The 13,231-nt window shown below is 37.8% G+C and overlaps 1 protein-coding gene across 1 annotated transcript in view; it reads left to right on the plus strand.

Annotated features, from left to right (window-relative positions):
• COL25A1 (collagen type XXV alpha 1 chain) overlaps positions 1 to 13,231 on the plus strand; it is a 306,336-nt gene that overhangs the window by 224,409 nt on the left and 68,696 nt on the right. The window contains exons 11-12 of the mRNA XM_050338528.1: positions 4,243 to 4,269; positions 6,641 to 6,685. Coding sequence (XP_050194485.1) covers positions 4,243 to 4,269; positions 6,641 to 6,685 — 72 coding nt within the window. The remainder of the gene's footprint in view (positions 1 to 4,242; positions 4,270 to 6,640; positions 6,686 to 13,231) is intronic.

The following is a 13,231-nucleotide window of genomic DNA, read 5'->3' on the forward strand; positions in this document are numbered from 1 at the left end:
TGGAGCATCCAGCTTCACGCAGTAATTTCTATGATGCAAAGATTTGACGAGATACAGTCTCTGGAGGTCTGTTAATTTCCAAAAGTAGTAATTGAAGGATGACATTCATAGTGGAAATATTTTTACCTTTTAAAAACACAATTGCATAGAAGACTTTTATACACATTTTTTTATCCTTGGCTACCCAGTTTTCCAAGTGCTTAAGTATTATCAAATAATTTCTGTGTCTTCAGAGAAACACACATGGCAGTTAAATTTCTTTGGAGCAACACGTCTTCTTTTTCCATCCTTATACTGTGGAGCTATTTGAATGAGAATGGAATTCAGTGAAGCCCTTGCAATAACTCGTAATAGCTGCCATGCTGCTTTACTCAATTGCACATGATGGCAAAGGGTTCTTCTGAAGTGTTTGTGATATCTGAGTGAGAACTATTTTTTATATTCATTATATTTAGTTATCTTCCTATTGTGGAAAGTGCTTGTAACCAGAATTTTCAGCCCTCCCAGTTGAAGTTTCTTGGTGAATATGTGTCAGTTTAAAGAGAAGTACCATAACCTTCAAAATCACGAAGCATGTCACTTCATCTGAAGAGTTTTCTTGAACTTCCTTTAGAATTTTTTAAGCCTACATGCTGTTTATAAAATGAGCGTTTTAAAATCCCTTAGTGGAAACTCTGGAAGCTTCCAATGATACAGGCAAAAGACAAATATTTACTATTAACATAATCTGCATAGACTATTATGGAGGTGTTTTTTATCAATATATGTAATATATGTAGGTAGTTAGGAGTTGAAAGAATTCTATAGCTCTTGTCTTAAAGGCTTCTTTTTGTTTTGCTTCCTTCAATACCCAGGTGACAGTGACAGAGACCGAGTGACAATATGTTACCTGTGGTAGTAGGTGAAGCCTCCAACTAGTGAAGATTGCTGCATGTTTTTTATGTGTTTGGTCACTGCAGAGCTGAGGCTTTGGGCTTGGGGGAAATAAGATGGGGAGCAGTGGTAGCAGCTCTCTGCACTGGCTACCTGGACTCAGTGGCAGATAATTATCCAAAGTGAAGTTTAGCTGAGTCTGCATATGCAAAGCATCCTTTTGGTTGTACTGGAGCAACCAGCAGGGCTAGGATATTATTGCAGCTGTTATGGAACACAGAGCAGTTCAAGAAAAACAAAGAAAAAGCAAAGCAGTCTAAGGAATTATTTGGAACTTTCACATATTCCTTGCCTTCTGCTCCCATCTCAAGACCTGCATAGAGATTTTGATTGCTGGTCTTATTGTCTGTTCATCAAGTGGGCAACACCGCATGCTTCCTGATTCAGTAGAATAATCAGAGTCCACATGTTCATATTGAATTTCCTATATAGGTTCTTCTAAAAACTATCGTTTATACCTCTGGAAATGAATTTAAGTCTTGGTTTTGGTTTTGTTGATTTTTTTTTTTAATTATCCTTTCATGTTCCTCTCTCCCAGTGTGATTCTGTGCCTTGCTCAGAGATAGTAGGTAACTCATAGAAAATCAACACAATTCTGGAGTGTTTTGCATGTTGGGGGGTTTTTTAAGTACTTTTCTGTTAGTGATTTAATTTCAGGTTTTCTGTTAAGTGGCTGCTGGCAGGCTTATGTGGGAGAGGGATGGGAGTGGATGAGCTGTTAATTTTCCAATGGCTTTGAGCTTCTTTCCCAATCCTAGGGAGCAGTGCTTTCAAGAAAAAAATGTTTCTATTCAGCTGTGTTTTGCAGTTTGGACATTCTAAAGATAAGAAGCATGTGTTACCCTGTGTAAACTAGGAATTGTATCACTTTAGATAAGCTTTTATTTGCAATTGGTTTTCTGAGCATACTGTTTCTGAAGGTAGCTGTACTGCTGAGGAGTGTTCATGTCGTCAAGTGTCATGGTAGCTCAATGGATGTGAGACACCAGAACTACTTCCAGTCTGATTAAAGGCTTAAGCAGCAGAAATGTAAAACTGTTAATTGCATAAAATATTTATTGCTAAGTATGTGCTGCTTCTTTTCTCTGAATCATTTATTTTAAAGGCACAATAAGAGCAAGACCATGCTACTGTATAGATATTTTCATATTCAGTAACTCATCTGGAGAAGCTGGAATGATGTCAGGGATGAGGGGGAAATTCTGGGGGAAAAACTCTTCCTGGAGATATCTGTGATGTCTTGAATTATATCCATCCCACAGGCTGACAGCTGCAAGCACCAGGCACAAAGTTCTCAATAGAGCAGCACATTTAACAGTTTACTTTGGGGGATAGTATTAGTAACTGAATTATCATTTTAACTTCATATAGTAATATTGTATTGAGGGCTCCCCAGAGGCAATTTAATGTATCTAATTGTCTTCAGAAGGTTTTATTATTAGCTTCTTAAGTAGTTAGAAACCGAAGGGGCAATATCCATTCCTTGGACATAAAAGTAGTTGTCATGAGCTATGAGGAGAGTCTTCAGTACTGTATTCAGTTTGTTCTACTGAGGGAGGGATTTTTCATAGGACCTGAAATAACCCCCAAATGTAGCCGGTTAATGTGCAAAAAGTCATCAGACAACTGATGTCCAGGATGTGGACATTTGGAGCCTATTTTGGTAATGTTGACATAGGAAGGCTCTAGAAAGAAAGGGAAAAACAGTCTGTGGAATAAGTTGTTGTATTTGTAGTTCCTTACTCAGCAGGTCACTCTCCCTCTCATGCACTTAGTGAAAGCATCTGATTTAAACAACGGGTTTGGTGAAACATGGTGAGCTGGGAGGACTTCCCTCCATCTGAAAAAGCAGATGATCACTATACTCACTGCTCTGATTCTCACCAGTGCTGAGTGTCTGGGTACTTTTGCTTTCTTTTGAAGACAGGGGAGTAAAATTGTCACTCTGTATCTCATAGGTGGCTTTCCACTATCAAAATCTACCCCTGCAGTCAAAAGGAGATGCTCTAAGTACCCTAGTTCTGTTAAGACAATCAAGCAAAAGTTTCAAAAAGCAACACTGATCTGTGCTTTTGTAAAGTTTGATGCCAAACCTTAGACAAATGAATGCACACTTAAAACTACAAGGCTTTCATCCACAACAGTGGATACAGCACCCAGAATTACCACCAGTGGAGCTTTTCCTTGCTAGCAGTTTAAAGTTGCATCAGAGCAATGTTCCAACAAGCCCTACCTCTATCAACAGTGGAAGATTCTGCCCAAGTTCACGCTCATTTAAGAATAAAGTCCCCCGCACATTTTGAAGTAACAATCCTTTTGTTTCTCTGAATAATTGTGGTTCTGATATCAATCAATTCTACTTATATTCTTTCTCACATCAGAAGGATTTGGATTTTCCAGCTTTGGTGTTTTGTTTTGCACCCTCATGAACACAGAAGTCACCTTTCTTGATAGAGAACCAGCACCCGTAGTAGGAACACGGGGGAAAAAGTGCATAAGAACTATGTTGGACATGGTCTAGCAGTTACCAAATCAGACTGCCAAAGAGTAAAAGGCATGGTTAGTTGACCTGTTTTCTGACTGCTTCTCCTCTTCGCTGTGGCCAGCTAGGTGCTTCAGAGACAGCAGATGAGAAATTGGTCCTGTTAATATCAATAAGATCTTGGTTCCTGTATGACGTTAAGCAGTTATGCTTTCCTGAATTGAGATATCCCTTCCTGCCTTCTCAGGTCATGAAGACAAAATGGTGGTTCTTTACTTCCCAAGAGCATTCTTAATAATTTCTGAAGTTAATTCTTAATGATTTTTCTCTTGCAAATGATGGCACAGAGCCCATGTTGGGTATAACAGTCACATGTGCTGATACCTGGAAGGTGAGGAGATTTTGAGGTTTATGCTTCTGTCTGTCTTAAGAATTCTTGTTTGCATAAACCTTGTCTTTATGCTGCCAAGCAGATGTATTCCTTTGTTTACACACAACTGGCTGTTAGCTGGTATAAGAGAGAGAAAAGCCACAGTCATCTTAATGCTGACAGGTTTGTTAGTACTAGAAGAAGCAGATGTCATGGAAAGAGAAGAGATTAGAAGGGGGAAAAACTGAGTGTTGCAATTAGTAGACCAGTTCCAAAAGTGAACAAAAAAGGTTCATTGTGCATTTTGAGCATAAAGTTTTACTTTTCCTGATGTATAAAACATCAGCTGGTTTCAGTCCAGTATCAGAATGCTTACACAATAAGGCAGTCTTAATTGGTCATTTCAGTTTAAATTGGCTGGAGTTATGACGTTAATTGAATTGTTTTCCCTTTGCAGGGACCTCAGGGGCCTCCAGGACAAAAGGTATAGTATAAACAACAATACTGTGAAAGTAATTATTCCTCTTAGTGCCAAATTGAAAGCAGAAAAGGTGAATGGGATTAGCTACTGTATACTGCGTTGAATTAGTTAGTTTAGGTTGTGAATTTTGTTTTTGCAAAATGCAGCTATATGATGTGAGACATCAGATTTCTCATTTCCCCCATCATAGGAAGTTCAAGCAATGCAGAACAGACTGTTTTCAATCTGTCTGCTTAACTTTGAGGTGAAAAGGTCACTATAATTTTCTTTTTCATGCACTGGTACGATTAGGAAACCAAAGTTAAAACGTTGTGAAAGGTGGGGAGATAAAGTTTCTGATTAAATGCATACCCTTACTCAAGTAGATCAGTGCCATATGACTAAAGAATTGACCAGCAGAAACAAAGGACATAGGTGTTGCTGATAAATGGTGCTTGGTTGGCGGTGTTCAGGTGGTCTGTTGGTGTCTTCCTGTTCCTTCAGTAACCTGAGACCTGACTTCCTGGGAATGCTTTCAGCATTATTTACACTCATTAAAGCTGACTACCTCAGTTTGATGGAGTGAGTTTAGGATTTATGGAATTGCACCATTTAAACAATCCTCAAAATATCACATACCACTAAGGCGAGTAATTTTCAACTTGATTTCAAAAGATTAAAAACTTGTATGAAAGATACTTAATAAAATGGGCTTAATTTGTATAGAGAAAAAGAAGAGGAAAGGAATAAGTAACATTGACATGTGGAAGGATAATGTTCTTTAGAGTGAAGGTTTGCTTGTATCTGTTAAAATGGAACATTTTTAACAAAACAAAGAAATGTAATCCCAAAGCATACAAATTGATGGAATTTTGGCAGCTGTGAGTTTGCACAGTTTGCAGACTGAAGGAGAGGACTACCTTTCATGTTTGACAATGCAAGAATGTGGCACTTTAAAGTTGTACTGATGTCTAAGTTGTGATTATAAAATTATACCATAATACTCTGTGAGTAAGATATTTTGTAGGTACAGCATCAGCAAAGCCCATATATTGATGAACTTTTGAATACCTGATTAACTTTTACTTGGCTCAGTAGAATCAGCTTTATTTACATTTTCTAACATCCTGTGTTTCATAAGGAAAATCATCAGCTGTCACTGAGAGGAGGAACTGTTATAAATAGGATGGTTTATTTAGGCTGATGGTTTAATACCCTCCTGAGCTTTGCCTTCTAGTTCTCTGGAAAAATTATACAAAGATGTGAAAATGTTGACTAGGACCCCTTCGCAGTACCTAAAAGAATCCAGGAAAAAGAGATAACAAGGATGCCAGAGTGGAAGCTTTGGAAGAGAGGGGAGAGCATGGAGATATGCTAGGATGCAGTGTATAATTTCTTACTCATTTAAAACTCTGTTACTAGCTGTTGGAGGTTTTTTGAGATCCTAATGAGTTGATTCCTTTTCTTGTTTCACAGGATTTCCCAACTCTGTTCATTGACAACCATGTACATCCATTTTCGATGCATTCCCTTTGGGTGTTGTGCCCTTTGACTAAACCATTTCTAGTGAAACCTCCAACCAATATGAATAGAGGGGGAAATGCCATGCACCACTGCTTTCAGTTTCCTTGCTGAGCAGCACCATTTTCATGTAAAAAGAGGAGAATGCTGTGTAAGCACATGTAGGTTTCCTGCTTTCCTTACATGTCATGTTTTCACTGAACTTTTGTACCAAGTCACACAAGGCCCTTCAAAAAAACTCTCCATCCCACAGGAGCTCATAGTGTGAGAGCTTTGTAAACAAGATCCCTCCAATGTTATAAGCCAATGTCATTATTTTGTTTTTCTTCTTTGCTCCTTGTGTTAGGCCTGTGCTGACTTCAAAATTTTAATTTCAATAGTACTTAATCAATTTAAAAGTGTATCTGTAATTTGCACTGTCAGGCTTAATCACTGCAGATTATCTCTTAAAAGCCTTAGGATAGATTGGGGCCACCAGTTACTGAGCTTGAAGCGTCCCTGTAGAAGCATTAATAGTTTTGTTCAGGTGCTAAATTCAATTGCATAGGATCAGTCTCAAAATTTATCGAAAGCATAAAAAGGAGTTGCGTTTTAAATTTTACATTTCTTGTGAAGTGTCCACAACATTACAAAGCAACCATCAGCTTGAAGCTTGTTTCTGGAAGAGACCAGAGTCATTAACATGTACGACATGAGAATATGTCTAATTAATATAAAATCTCAGTTGAAAGGAGAGCTCAGCTTGGATAAAAATTAGTTTTTGAAAAATTTATTGCAGCTACAATAAACAAGCATCCACCATTAATTGTGAATACTTTTAAAAGATTTCATTACCTGTTTAATTTGCTAAACGCTGGTGTCTGTTTCCCTCCAGGGTTCCATTGGAGTGCCTGGTGTTCCAGGGAGAGATGGACAAGTGGTGAGTTCTCTTTGTCAGCACTACCATTATTTATGTAGAGGATTAAAGCAATTTTGGACTTGTTCACATGGGCAATATGCAACCTTACATTCAGAGCTGTGGTTTCTAATTAGCTTCATGGAAAAGACTGTACAATCTGACTTGTGCTTTGAAATAATTTTTCTAGTTTTACCTCAACAAGCATCAAATGTAATTAATTAAGATGAAAGTCTGATGTTCAGATTTGATGACAACTGATAGGTTCCAGAAAGAAATGGGTATTAGTAGTGGGTTACTTTAGACAGCATATTTACAAAGTAAGGGGGGTTTATTTTTGATTAACTCGGTCCCATGATGCAAACAATTATGTTGATATTGAGTATTTGTACAGTGCCAATACATTGTTAGTACAACCTATAAATAGAGAATAAAAAGAGTCTCCACCAACACAGGTGGAGAATAATGTGAAATTGAATTTTGGGGGAAAAATACAGAGAAATAAATCAAACAGAAATGTTCTTGAACACAACTGGGAGGAAAGGCTAACTCTGGCAAGTCACTATCATCTCTTAGTGCCATCACCAAGTAAACTCATAGTTCAGAACAAGCCTCCGTAAGGAGAGGTCACAATAAAGCAGCAGGGCTATTTTCACAGCATTGCTAAGGTTTCTTGGCAAATCTGGGTGATGAAGTTTAAATAATATCCCTCCCCGACTGTAAACAGTATTATCCATCTGTTGTTCTCACAAGCACTGACATTCCTAGTGAACTTCAAAAGCACTGGCAGGGGATGCCAAAAGGAAAAGGCATGATATGTGTGTTCAACAGGTTTAAGCAGCAATAGATGGTAGTGTGTAAGGGTCATATTAGACAGTCCTGTCTTCTACCTCCCTGACCAGGAACTCTAGGAATAAAAATGCTAAGATGTTTCAAATAATTTACTTTTAATTCTTCTTTTATTAAAAAAAAAAAAAAGAAGAAAGAAATCTTTTTAATAGGAAAATAGATAGTATTAGACTTGTGTTTTGACAGTGATTATAAGAAATGATGTAATAAATGATATTTCACTTCAGTGATAGTGATAGGAATTTATTTTTGAACTATTTAGAGTATTAGGACTAATATGGAAGAACAAAAAAAATATTTAGAATTAGCAACACATATATCATACAAAAATATATAAGAAAATAATAATTTAAGACCTCAGATTTTTTCCTTCATATTTTATAGCTGTATTCAATTGCAACATGAATGGTAGACAGTGCTGACCAACTCAGATGCTGTTGCTGTACATAGTTAAAGTAATTTTTGTGACCAAAGTCTGAATGAAAAGCTGTGTAGTAATGATTTTCTTTGGGTGTGCAGGAAGATGTAAGAAGCCTGGATAGGGTGAAGTTGAAAACCACATTGAATAGAAAAGACCTGATGATTCAAGAGCTTTATTTTAAATGGGAATCACGCAAATTCCAGCCAGAAATCTTTACTCAGATGAGCACAAAAAATGGATATGGAGGAAATGTGTCAAATGTGCAACTAACATGTCATTTTGGGAAACATGGTATTTTTTTAAGCTGTATGGCAAGGCTGTTGCATGTCTGTTTTTAGGAGACCACAAAGATTTACCTGCAGTCATGTTTCAGGGGGAAGAAAAGAAATATGCAATTGCATGTTATTGGAAGATGCAAACACATCTTTATATGTTGATTATTACCTTTAAATTGTGTTTTAAAAACAGCTCCTAACATTTTCAATTTATGGTTTATTTTTATTTGATTTACTTCAACATTCACAGCATCTAAAGCTTTGAAGACATTTTTAAATTATTACCTCTATATTAAAGATGTCAGCATGTTCTTAGTGTAGCCGAACTATTTTATTTTTGACCTTTAAGAAAAAACCAAATTATTAAATTACCTAGGTACCGGAACAAAAGCCATACAGAATAAAATTAATTGCTGTTACATTTTTTAGTTTGATTTGTCAACTGTTGGCTCATATTGACTGGAAAGCACTTCCTTATGTGCAGAAAATGTATTATTTTGCTATAATACTAAGCAGATAAAAGTTGAATGTTGCGATCTCTTTTAATCAATAGATTAAAAAATTAAATTCTGTTAGCTTGGAAATAATGGTAGAAATAAAGTTAAACTGAAGCACTGTTTATCTAAAGTTAGAAAGTATAATGCAGCCTAGGACTTCCATGTTAATATTTTTCTACCTGTCGTGGTTTTGTCTTGGCTGAATTTGTTTTTATACCTCCTATACAATTATTATCAGTTGAGAGAAGGTTTATGTAGACAAAAAGAGACTGAATTGGAAAAAAAAGGTATGAGTATTTATTATTAATAAGTTAAAATTAAAGAATTATATTTATAACAATTCTATTTAAGTAAAAGGTGTTATGTATTTATAGAAAAATACTTCTCCCCCCCCCCCCTTTTTATATTAGTCCAATGAGGAGAAGTAGTTTCCGTTTCCATTCTTGGAGTTCTAGCTCTCTCTCCAGTAACTCTGCAGCACTTTCGTCGCAGTTGGAATTCCTTTATCTCTCTCTCATTCTGTGTTGGCCTCCAGGGCTGGGCTTACCCCTCTCCTGGGCTAAAATCGAAGGCTGGGGGTTACCCAGGTCCTGAAGAAACCCTTCCATAGGCTTGCAAGGGGACACTTGCTTATTATGGATCATTTTTCACAGAGTTACAGGGGATAATGGTTTAAGAGTTCACCCCTGTTTCCCTGTGGAGGTTCCTTCCCATGGGAAAATAGTTCTTGATAGACTTCTCCAATATGGTCTAGTCTGGATTCCATACATGGATCTCAACATCCCTACCCGAGCTGTTTTTTGTTCCAGCGTAGGTTCTCTCAGGGTCACAAATCTTCAGTACTAGTAACATGGATTTCTTACTGAGATTCTAAGCTTATTCGAGTCGTCCTTGCTCTGGCATAAGCATCGTCTCCTTTGAGGGTTGTGAAGTTTTCAACAGGACTTTGCCTCATCCGAGCCGCTTCTGCTCCAGCATAAGGCTTTCTTTTTCTGTTAAAGTTACAAATCTCTGATACATCCACAAGCTCCCCTGTGAGTTGCATGGGGGGTTTCTTTACCTTAAATTTTTACAAGTGGCAGGGATTTTATTTTTCAGTCTTTTCCCTGCTGAAGAGAGAGAGTGAAAGGGAGAAAAAAAAAAAGCAGCTTTCCCTTCTTCGAACTTTCTTCTCTCTCCTCCGACTGCTAACTTTGACCTTGGAGGTTTCTTATCTCTTCGCTGGAATTTCTTTGCAGCGGTTTCTCGTCCAAGCCAGCAGTCCTCTAAAGTTTTTTTTCTTCACTCTCTCACAAGAGAGAAGGGAGGCTTCAGTGCCGCACCTGCCCCCACCCCGGGCCCAGGGCCGGGGGAGGAGGAGGCCTTGGCCCACTTCAGGGCCCACCGCCACCTTTCCTACATGGCTGCTTAATTTCAACTGCGACACAATCCTTCTCTTCTGTTTTCTTAAAGATGTGATTAGCAAAGGCGTCACTGAAAGTTTTGATTGGTTTTTTTGTCTGGAAATCACTTGGACAGAACCATCCTCAGCCCCAGGGATGGGCTGGTGGGCAAAACCACGACACTACCAAGAGGTCCATTCTTCTAATTTCTATGAGAAAACAGATTCTCAGTGCAGTGTGACACAGAAGATATTGTTGAAGGAAGACCAGAGTAGTCATTTTGAGAGTTGAGCTGTACTATGAGCCAGCTGCTGGCACTCCTGGCTTTACTCATAGAGATTCATGTTGACTTGAAAAATAGATGAATTCAACTTGAATGTGTGATGCAAGTCATCCCCTTTGTAGAAGTTGCACAGTTAAAAGACTTTACAAAAGCCATACTGCCTTGGTTGCCTTTTGATCAGTGAGCTTGCTCTGTTAAACAACAGCATGTGCAATGCACTAAGTTCCAAGTTAATATTTTTTCATAGTTTAAAAGGCTATGAGCGTTAAGCAAATGCTAAAAATTAAGTGTGTGAATGCTTATCTCATGTGGACAATGAAATGTTTTTCAGCTGATGAATGTCAGCAGAGAATAAGTTTTGCTCTCTTCTTAAACAGGTGAACAATACAGAGTTAGGTCATCTCCATCTTCTCTGTGTCTTTGTAGTTTTTCTTTCCCTTCACTTCTTCTTTAATTGAAACAGTGGATTGTGGGAGTTGATTGACAACTTTAACCAATAAGTCTGGGAATGAGATCATAAATTCTGAGTGCACTTAGAATAGTTTTTTAATCCCTTAACATATGAACCACTTCTCTTAGACAATCTCTAGATATTAGAGTAAGTGTAATTTTACACGACCCACATGTTTTTGCAGGATGTTAACTAGTAGATTTTTCTTGCATTCAGAGTAGCTAAACCATTGCCATAAAAACTTCACACATTTTTTTCTTTTAGGTGAAACCCAGTGAAACATTACAGGTGGTCTTGCAAGGGCATTTCCAGTTTTCATTTGTTCCTACGTTTGGGAATCTATAGCCAGCTTATCTTGTTGAGAACAGTAACTGGAAAGGAGCTGCCTAATAATATCTGCAGCTGGAGAGAGTATTGTTCCTGGGATGGACTGAAACCTTCTGAAATAGCAAGGAGAGTCTTTCTAAGTGCTACCTTTCTTTGTAAGCTGCTGTGCAATCCACCTTAGCAGGCTGCTTTCTAGCAAGATGCTATGGGAGATAAACTTCCCTTTCTCAGTCCCTGGCAAGAGGTCCTTAGGCACTTGAATAGCATGAAAAAGCATTAGTCCTGCATGGAAATAAGAGGTTAGATCTAGGGATATCAGATCCCTACATTAATCATGTTGAAATAGCCACAAAGGGCTTCTTGGAAAATTCAACTGTGTAAGTATAGAATATATGCTCTGGTATTTGCTAATATATTTGGTAGTGATTTGATAAGGACTCTCAGAGATTGCAGCAGCAGCAGCAACACAAGGAGAAAAGTGGAGGTTCTAAGTCAGGATTGCATTTGGCCTGAAGGAACCCAGGTTCTGCAGTCTGTGCAACTAAGTCTCTTTGTTATAAATAGGAGTTTGTGTGGAGTGCATAAACCCCTCCCTGTATACTTCCATAGATTGCTTTTTCTTACATACTACTTGATATTTTGGTGGGTTTTTTTGTAAGAGTGTATTGAGAACAGAATGTGTGGTCAGGATAGATCCCTTTATTTCAGATTATTTCAGTAGATTGACAATAGCAATTTGATAAACCTCAGAAGAATTTTCCTTCTTATCAGTAGATTCAGAGTCTGGGTATGCACATTTCTTTCTGCTTTCTTCATGCTTCTTATTACTCTAACTTACATGTATTTTCCTATTACTGTGTACAGTACTATGTAGGGAACACATTTTGAAGGTAGCAATATCACATTTCTTGAGAGAAATGAGGCAGTGTATACACATACTAACATTTTTCAACTAAAGGAAGGAAACTTCATAAATGTAGTTCACAAATTCTCAGACAGGTTTGCAGGCCAGCTGAGTCTTGTTGAAGAACCTTTCCACTTAATTTCAGCTGGTGAGTGGGCCAGGAGAGATTTCCAGTCCTTAAACAAACAATTTCAAGTTACTTTTGAAGAGGGGAAAAAAGCAAGTTGAAAGGAGGTAATTCAACCCTGGTTTGAAATGGAAATCATAGTTACATGTCTGAGAAACCACTTTTTTCCCCTCTGTCTTCATCTATGTATTTTAGAGTAAAATTAGACTGGATTAGATTTGAGGCCTCTTGTGTTTCCTTATCCTTAAATTGATTACTTTCTAATGACTGAAAAATATACCAATACTGACAGGCTTTCTTTTCAGGGTGAGGTGGATATCAACCAGCTGGTGTAGACAGAGTTATGTATCTCACCAAAACAAAACCTATTTCAGAACAGCAGCCTCCAGGCAGTTTTTCTGCTACAAACAAGAAAAGCTGGGGCCTCCAGCCACATTATTTTTAGCTGATTAATTCTGAATGTGAAGGTATATGCCTCCAGGGCACAAAGCACTCCAGTAAGGAGAAGCGTGTTTTCAATTGCCTTGACTCCTTTTATATGGACTCTAGTAGGTGATACATTTTCAGACCTGTTCTGAAGTAGATTTTATGAGTTCATATTGACAGATTTTTCTCACATTACCAGCAGAGCCCAAGCAGTGCTCTACACATTTGAGTATTCATCGAATTCATATTCACTTCAATGTAAGCATTGAGACTGCCCCTACCATGAGAGTATCTTAGGAAACTAGTACACCTATTTATTGAGCAGGGTGCTGAAGGTTGTTCCTTGCCCAAATACAGGAAAGACAGAGAGAGACAGTCTGTCAATGTTAATACAGCTATCCAGTTACTATAGGCTCAGGAGTGTCAGAACTTGAACCAGGGTGTTCTGTGTGCTGTCCAAAGGAATATCCTTCTGATTTTTCTTTGAATTATCTGAAAGTTCTGAAATGAATGGCTAGGTTGAGTATATTCTTGGCATGTTAGTATTTTGTTTGCTTTGGCAATTGATAGGAGACGATTAGAGGAAAAAACCAAACACTTCTGAGACTGAGAGCATTTTGTTGAAGCC

This window comes from Myiozetetes cayanensis, unplaced genomic scaffold, assembly GCF_022539395.1.
Source record: "Myiozetetes cayanensis isolate MyiCay16 unplaced genomic scaffold, myiCay2020 scf7, whole genome shotgun sequence".
In the NCBI taxonomy this organism is placed as follows: domain Eukaryota; kingdom Metazoa; phylum Chordata; class Aves; order Passeriformes; family Tyrannidae; genus Myiozetetes; species Myiozetetes cayanensis.